The 9,076-nt window shown below is 32.0% G+C and overlaps 3 protein-coding genes across 3 annotated transcripts; 2 read left to right on the top strand and 1 right to left on the bottom strand.

The window, feature by feature from the left end:
* LOC104764263 (agamous-like MADS-box protein AGL80) lies at positions 1,615-2,906 on the top strand. The gene has a single exon (XM_010487763.1). The coding sequence runs from the start codon at positions 1,654-1,656 to the stop codon at positions 2,689-2,691; it is 1,038 nt and encodes a 345-aa protein (XP_010486065.1). The 5' UTR covers positions 1,615-1,653; the 3' UTR covers positions 2,692-2,906.
* Positions 4,155-5,181, top strand: LOC104764262 (agamous-like MADS-box protein AGL80). Its single transcript, XM_010487762.1, has one exon. The coding sequence runs from the start codon at positions 4,194-4,196 to the stop codon at positions 5,091-5,093; it is 900 nt and encodes a 299-aa protein (XP_010486064.1). The 5' UTR covers positions 4,155-4,193; the 3' UTR covers positions 5,094-5,181.
* LOC104764261 lies at positions 7,006-7,661 on the bottom strand. Its single transcript, XM_010487761.1, has one exon. The coding sequence runs from the start codon at positions 7,572-7,574 to the stop codon at positions 7,299-7,301; it is 276 nt and encodes a 91-aa protein (XP_010486063.1). The 5' UTR covers positions 7,575-7,661; the 3' UTR covers positions 7,006-7,298.

The raw sequence follows: 9,076 nt of genomic DNA, 5'->3' as shown, positions 1-9,076 counted from the left end.
CGGTAATCGGTAGGAAATTAGCGACAGATTTATATGGTTGGAAATGCTGTCGGTATTAGTCGGTATTTAGCTAACCGAAATCCGACCGATTTTTAACCAACGAAATTCTAACCAATGTTCGGTCGGAAATTTCTGACCGATTTCTAACCAAATAAATTTGCAACCGACGATTTTCGACCGATTCACTGTCGTTAGTTAATGGTTAGAAATGCCCCTTTTCGACCGTTTCCCGACGGATTTGATGGTCGGAAACAGCTATGTTTTCTTGTAGTGGATCATTATACCTTCTAACGTGCAAGAAATTTTTTTTAACGTATACAAGTGATTAATAGAACTATACCACTTTGACCAAAAAATCAACGTTATTTGATGTTTGTATCTGTTTAGCCTTTTAGGGATTCAAAATTTTAACTGTTTATTTTCGATGTATCGTCGTAATTATATTTACAAAAGACAGATAAAAAGAAATATGAGCTTATGACTTCAAAAAGAAAAAAACTTGACATTCAAAAATTAAAAATATTTTTTAAAAAGTCACTCCATAACATTATATACTTATACACTATTTTATATAAATACATTTATGAATTCACAATGATTTCATGTTATATTTCAAATCATATTTACACATTAATTTATGCTAAAATATATTAACCCAATTAAATTTACTTGTGGTCCACCGGGTAATCAAATTTTAATTTTCACGGACCTATAAGAGAATGTTGACTATGTAACATGTAAGTAACTACTTTAAAACATATATTTTGAATATTTTAAAAATATTTTCAGAGTTTTTTGAGAATTATGATTTTTGTTAAATATAAATTAAATATTCAAATGGAGAATTACTATATTTTATCTAAATTTCTTAGCCAAACTTTAATATACATTGTCTAATGGATAACTATTTAAAAGAAAGCGGTTATGATACATAAAGTTTCTAACAATATGATACAAGACGAGACGAGACAGGATGAGAAGTATTTTTCATTCCAAAATAGATATGTTAAGGTTACATACGTGCAATAATCTGTACACATTCATCTAATTTTTATGGAAAAATACTAACATTATATAACTTAAAATTTTAATCCTAAATCGATTTAAAAACTTTTAATTTAAATGAAAAATATCACATCTGTACTGTAGCATGTAATACTACTTAGTTCCATATTATTTGTCATCACCACTCCAAATATTGATAAATATCGACATTTCACAAACAATAGGCATTTTAAATTTCTTAACCTACAAGCTATATAATATAAAACTATAATTTATCTCTGTAATGTTTTTCGTTCGTCTCTAATTTACAAGTCAATAATCCACAGTCAAAGTATCCAATAAAACGAGTAATTCCAGATACGTATTGAGAAAAAATCTTTGACCCAATTTTGAAAACAAATCTTAGGAATATTCACAGAATATTCATGACTAGCTGTAATCTAATATTTATGACTAGATGTAATCTAATAATATTTATGACTAGATGTAATCTAATAATATTTATGACTAGCTGTAATCTAATATTGAAGGAGAGACACATGTTTGTACCTCTTCCTCGCTATATAAGTATACCACACTCATCCGCTAACTCAAAACAAAACACACAAACACAAAAAAAAAAAAAAAAACAAGAGAGAATAAGTTTCAATGACGAGAAAGAAAGTAAAACTTGCTTTCATTACCAACGATGCATCGAGGAAAGCAACTTTCAAGAAAAGAAAGAAAGGGTTGCTGAAGAAAGTGAGTGAGCTCTCCACTTTGTGTGGTATCAATGCATGTGCCATCATCTACAGTCCGTACGATTCCAACCCCGAAGTGTGGCCATCAAATTCCGGTGTACAAAGGATAGTCTCAGAGTTCAGGACGCTTCCACAAATGGACCAACAAAAGAAGATGGTGGACCAAGAAACCTTTCTCAGACAAAGGATAGCGAAAGCGTCCGATCATTTCAGGAGACAAAGAAGATATAATCGGGAGCTAGAGATTGCCGAACTCATGTCCCAGTGTTTTTTAGGAAACATGGGAAAGTATCATATGAATATCATGGATCTTAACGATTTAGGTTATGTGATTGAACAATATATCAAAGATATTAATCGCAGGTCTGAGATTTTACAGAACTCTGGGATGGAGATCGGCGAGTCTTCCAATGCTGGTGCGGCCGTCGGGACTACCTTTGAAAGAACTGGATCAATGGAGATCGGCGAGTCTTCCAATGCTGCAGGTGCGGTCAGGACTATCTTTGAAAGGACTGGATCAATGGAGATCATGGCGTCTACAACCCCACCAACCACCACAACTAATGAGGCCGGTTCCTCATCATTGGCAGCTTTTCTAAACCCTCTTCCACAACAACAACAGCACCAACAATTTCGTTATCCGTCATCTCCACATGTTGGACTCTATGAGCAGCCTCCAAGTTTGAATTTAAACCTAAATCAGAACTACAGTCAGAACCAACATCAATGGTTTATGGAGATGACGCACCACCAACCTGAACCATTGAACTATGCAGATGCTGATCAGCAAAGGGGTTTTCTATTTATGGATGATAACCACCAACCCCAACACCAGCATGATCAACAGATCCTTGGTGATTCGTCCACTGTTTTAACCGTCGCTACTACAAGCAGCACGATCCCCGTTACCAATCCAAGTCCTACCAATAATACATGGTTTCGTTAGTATTTCCTTTCTATGTGGTCTTACTAGACTTAAAGAGTGGCTGAGTGTGTTTCAAGTTCTAGTAAGCAAACCAAATAATATATTCAAATGTTCTTTTTATTATCGTTTTATTATATTTTGTGATGACTATGGGTTTTCACTTTTCAGTGTTATTGGACTTGTGATATCCTCGTTTTTATTTTTTTAATAAAGATTTTGTGATATTCTCGTTTTTATTGTGTGTCCACCTATGTTGTATGAAAACTTTTTAAAAATCCGTTTCCTGTTTCCGAAACGTTTCAGAAACAGAAATTCTTAAAAACACGGAAACAAGTCACGAAAACACATTATATCTGAATATATTTTTAGAAATCTTTGTTTGGAAACAAGATGGAAACTCCGTTTTTGTTTTGGAAATACGTCGGAAACTTTTTTTAGGTTAAATACTTAATAAATAAAATAATTTGAAAACTTATATTCATAATACATATAAATATATAATAATACTATTGTTTTAATTCAACTATTTAATATTTATGTTTTTGAATTTGTGTTGTTTCAAAATTCCTTTAGAGATAGGTTTTATGTTTGGTGTTTTATTATATATATACATATATCCAGATATATATATATACGTATGTTTCCAAAACGTTTTTATTTCTTAATTTTAGAATAATTGTTTCCGTTTTCCAAATCGTTTCGCTTACGTGTATCCATTTTCATTTCCATGCAACCTAGGTGTCCACTAAAATTGATTAGTGTTACTTTTTATTTTGCCTCAAATATGAGCTTGATAAAAATTTCACCAAAAAATGTATTCGACCTTAGAATTACTCGAACGATACAACCAAGAACAAAAGGAACTTTTCTTTTTAACAAAATCTTATCTAATATACTTGACAAGCTGTAAAACCAGTTGAATGCCAGATAATTTTTTTTGTATCATATCTAAAAATAATTAAGTTGATAGAGAAGATAACGTTTTACAGCTAAAATATGTTTAGTCATGATATCCCAAAAGGTAAATAATCTGATTGAGTGTAATATTAGCTGTTATTCAAAATAAAATAATAAATGACTATAATTTATATAGACAACAATTTCACCAAATTTAATGACAGTGTATCTTCATAAATAAAAAATGATGACTTTTGATGTTTTCATTTACTCTTCATAGCCAGAATTTTACAAGTGGATTCAACATTAGTGATGGTTTTAATTTTTGTTTATGGTAATAAATCTTGTAGTATGAACAGCAAATCTCACCAATAAATGTTCGTTATTGTATCTAACCAAGTGGCAACACTAAAGATTTTTTCTTAAAAAATGTAATTAAGAAATTTTTATAAAATTAAAAGCAATATCTTTTTATTAAATTCGCCAGCTTAACAACTCATCATTTAATTAAAATAATAATTCATTTTGTTCTATATAAACGAATTTTTGATTAAAACAATAACACACAACATACAAAATCACTAAAACATAATTCATATATTTTTTCTTCAATTGTGGTCATTATCATGACGAGAAAGAGGCTAAACCTATCTTTCATTGAAAATGATTCAATGAGGAGAGCAACGTTCAATAAGAGAAAGAAAGGATTCGTGAAAAAGATCCACGAGCTTTCCGTACTCTGCGGAATCGAAGCATGTGCTGTGATTTATAGTCCATCCAACTCAACCCCGGAGGTCTGGCCATCGAACTTGGGAGTAAAGAACGTCGTGGAGAAGTTTGAGATGCTAACAGATATGGAACAAGAGAAAAAAATGGTGAACCATGAAGGCTTTATCAAACAAAACATATCAAAAGCTATGGGGAATAACAAGAGAAAGATGAAGGAAAATGCAGAGAGGATGATGAAAGAGGCCATGTTCGAGCTTCTTGGTGGGAAGGAAGATAGATTTAAGCTGACTAACAGACACCGTGAAGATTTGTGTAAGTACATTGATCAATATCTTAAAGAGCTTTATCACCACAAAAGCAAAATCCTAAGGCAATCCCATGTTGAATATGGTGAATCATCCGAAGCTGCTACAAATGTCATGGCACCAACATCTTCAGTTGAAGTGAATTCTCAATTCTTTCAAACTCTCAATGTTTCCAACGCTCTTCAAGTAAATAATGATTTATGGCCTTTGAGGCCTATAATCTCTTCAAGCCATATACCAGAGGAGGTTAATGCTTTTTCCGGTAATAACAATCTTTTTGGTGCTTCTGACCAACAAGATTACTATCCAGTGATAAATCCAGCTGTTGGTGTTTATGATCATAATGCAAATGTTAACCATCTTGGTCATAATCAATATGATCAACAGCAGGATGGATATCGTCCAAGTGTGCCTCAAGATGGAATTGATAATCCGAGTCAAAATCAGGATCAACAAGAAGGATGGTTGGTCTCAGATGATGACCTATCCTGAACAAATGAGTTTTCCTTTGATGGATTACATCAACTGTTACTACCGGCCAGCAACCCTAGATTATATGCATTGTCTTCGTATTTCAATAAATCAGAGTTATTATGTTATTCCATTCTTGGAGAATTTATAACTCCATTACTTTTGTATTCAGTTATTACTCCATTTGTTTCATGTTTTCTAGAATTTTAATTTTGTTTTCACCAAAAAAAAAAAAAAAATCCTATTGTATTTTCAATGCTGAATCTTTAATAAACATCTAAAATAGTTTTATTACTTCAGTTTTATAATTTACTAATTAGAGATATAAAAACTATACAATGTATAAATAAAGAGTATAACAACCAAATTCAGCCGTTGGCTATGGCTTTTAAAGTTATACTTCCCACCAGGGTTCGGTCCATATTGATACCAATAAAGCAAAGGAAAATCTCTTGCTTCACTATCTCTTTCTCAATCAGAATAAACAGTTGAACCAAAAATAATTAATGGCATTGCTTTTTTAGAAAAGAAAAAAAAAAGAAAGAAAGTAGGTTTCTTTATGAAAAGAAAAAAAATGATACTTTAAAGAAATTTGAATTTCAAATACTTGTCAAAATCAACTTTCTCTATGAATTCAACTATTCAAGTGGTCCTTGTGTGTTATTTTGGGGTGCAACTTGATCCTTGGGTTGAACAAATTCGGGAGTGGAGTTACATGTGGGGTGCAGATAGATGGTAGTCATTTCTCTAAATAGTCAATTATTTGAGACCGATGAGTACTAGCCATTAATGAGTCTTCCAAAGATTATGCATATATAGTAGTACTCCAATCACCTTTTCATGATTCTAACTATGAATTCCTCTTTTCGTGAACCGAAATTGAGGCTACTATTGTCCACCTTTTTTGTTTGTTTGTCATCATTTTATTCACTCTTCGAAAATTACGAACCATTAGATAGGTATGATGGTATCAATGTTCTTTAACGTATACGCATTAATCAACAAAATGTAGCTGCGTCAAGAAAGTATTAAGCGGCCTTGTTAGTCTTAATTGTTTTTTTCCTATGTTTTGTGAGTTATTGTTATTTTATTATTCGTGGTGGTCGAATCTTGTAGACTGACACACTCACAAATCATGAGTTATGCAGGCACCACTAACTCACTAAGAGATCACTAGACTTACAACCATTAAATTTAAATTAAAGGGAATATTTTGGGGTAATAATTGGCAGTAAAAGTAAAGAGTATATATATGAACCAAGAAAAGGCTCAAAGGCGAAGGAAGAAAGAAATAAAGAGAAGAATAAAAGTACTCGTAAATGTACCTTTTGTACAACAACTGCTGCATTATCTGAGAGCAGGAACTAAACAAGGACCTCCCCTCCATGCAAATAATATCAATCATATAAAGTTGTTTGATTCTATAGCTGTCTTCAAATCTTTGTCTTTTAGTTATTTTATTTTGAATGGATCTCGTTCAATGATCGAACTTTTTTTGCTAGGAAATTACTGTATTAAAAACCCATACACTCGTTAACTAGAACCATTGCAATTGAGATCATCTCATTAATTATTATTTCGGATGGGTCGGATTAATCAAGGTTATGTTGTCTGGACTTTGATTATTATATGAAAGTTTATAGGTTTTCTAATTTCAAACCAGTTTGACCATGACTGACTTGATGTATATATTAGATTTGGTTCAATTTGTCGTCTATTATGTGAGAATTCGAACAAAACACACCGTAAATTTTGGTGCTCGCAAGCCATAAGTCTTATCCACTCCATTTTTTTTTGTTTCTGTTATCATGGTAGAAAAAAACGTGACATTAAATCACTTCATTAAATATTTACGAAGGGAATTAATTTTGATTAATCCAGAAAGCTTTGTTACTAAATAAATAGGCAGATTTTAAAACAAAATTTACGAGGATTCAGTAATCTTTATTCTCTTCTATTCATTTAAAATTATGACGATTTTACAACGAGCAGGAACTATACAAAGACGAATCTGATGACTTTGAGTTATTAACCGACATAATCACAACCAAAAAACACCCCATATGATAGAACTAGCTAGAAGATGAGAAAAGAGAAAAAGAATGAAAAGCTTCATATTAGGACACAATCAACGAATTATAACAAGGACATAGAAAAAGAGAAAGACAATTTACAGAGAAGTGAATCAGCCATTGATTATCATATTCATCCTTAATCGATCATATATCATGCCTTGTCGGATCGGTAAGGAGAGACTGTCTGACGCTCGGACTCAGAGACACGAGTGGCATGAAACTTGGCGATGAAGGCAGAAGCTTTACGGTCGATACCTGGTTCAGCGACCCAATGACGTTTGTCTTCATCACTAGCCATTGCTTTGCGAGTGTAAACGACGTCGTCCCAAGAAGCGTCCACTTCCACTCTGTTGTGAGATCTTCGTGATTTGAAGAAGCTGAAGAGAGAGAACCTCTTGGTGCTTTGTGATCTCTTGTTTCCTCCCATTACTATTCGTTCTTGAAAGCAACAAGAACACGAAGATACACCCAAAAAAAAAAAGGGAAGACAGAGATTTTATTTATTTATTAGAAGTTGTTTTGATGTGTCTTATGTGGAGAGGTGGGTTTGCGCATGTATTTATAAGGAATATGATCCACCAAAATATTAACGAGTGAACCAATAATATAATAAACCGAACGTTCCAAAATGTTAAGAATAGTAAGAGATGACAGCATATATTATTATACATGTTATGCAGAATAATTACGTCAAATTAAATTAAGTTTATACTATAATCACTGCATTTAATCTGGCTCATTATTTTATTACAAAAAATTGTTAAGATCTCATATGTGATTCTTGGTTTGATTGTCCAAAAAAATTTTATAAATTAAAGTTAAATATAGAGAGTTTGATATAATATGTTCGAAGTTCAGTTCGCTTTTGATTTTGGTGTGGCATAATTATTTTATCTAAAATTATGCTGCTCTTCTCTCAAAAGTATATCAAGAACTAGACATTTCTATCACGAATTCTCAATCGTTTACATTTGTTTTTCCTCAGAGTTTTCAATAGCGACTCAAGATTTATTTTTATTTTCAAAATTTCTTATAGTATATAACTATTTGAATGAACATTGAACGTTAAGTTTATATAGACTCAAGCTCATAACGCATACAGTAGTAGTCGGGGATATTAACGGCACGGATTAGAACACGTGAACTGGTGACACAATCACATGGTGCTCTTGGTTTTGCAAAAAAAATTTCATGTAATGTGTTGTTTTCAATTGACACCCAAACAAAAAGCATTGGTTAGGCGTCCAAGTTCTCTATTTTGTTTGGAATTTTCTTTCTCACTTTCTTCAACCTCCTTTTTATAGAGTTCTTTTGGAACCAAATCTTTTTCTAATTAAACATTGTTTTATTATTTGTTTTAGTTAAAATGGAATTTTCTTTTCTATCAATTTCAAACATACTCTCACTTTCTTCTCCTTCTTTCCGTTCCTTACCAATCTTAGCAACTCTTGCCTAATAACTACGGCCACTTTTATTTATTTTCCAAAACACTTCTCATATTAAAAACTAGTTAACCCTAATTTTCTTTTTTAGCGGAAGAATAATCAGTGGCAAATAAGTCATATATGACATTAAGAGTTAATGTGAATAATCTAAACTTGAAATAAAGTTAGGCGTTGTAGTTTGTAACAATAATATATTGAACTTAAACGAGGGATCTAATAATCATCCGTTTCACATTAGAATCAAGATCGAGAAGATGGCTACAGTAAATTGCATATCAAAACGCCAAATTTAAATACTATATAGATTTTTAAGTATAATGAATTCTCTAATATGGTGGGGCGGATGCACACAGTCAAAAAGATAAGTGAAAAAGAATCTGTTGGAGAATAAAACGACTTGATATTTTAATATACACGACAATAAGAGTTTCTTCTTGCTTCTTTGTGGAATATATATCCAACAACTACAAGCTATATATATATA

This window comes from Camelina sativa, chromosome 19, assembly GCF_000633955.1.
Source record: "Camelina sativa cultivar DH55 chromosome 19, Cs, whole genome shotgun sequence".
NCBI lineage: Eukaryota > Viridiplantae > Streptophyta > Magnoliopsida > Brassicales > Brassicaceae > Camelina > Camelina sativa.
Note: the sequence above shows the minus strand (reverse complement) of the source record. Positions and strands in the feature narration are given on the sequence as shown.

What these genes read in the sequence shown, in the direction of transcription:
- LOC104764263 (XM_010487763.1), top strand. Translation starts at nt 1,654, where the DNA reads ATGACGAGAAAGAAAGTAAAACTTGCTTTCATTACCAACGATGCATCG.
- LOC104764262 (XM_010487762.1), top strand. Translation starts at nt 4,194, where the DNA reads ATGACGAGAAAGAGGCTAAACCTATCTTTCATTGAAAATGATTCAATG.
- LOC104764261 (XM_010487761.1), bottom strand. Translation starts at nt 7,574, where the DNA reads ATGGGAGGAAACAAGAGATCACAAAGCACCAAGAGGTTCTCTCTCTTC.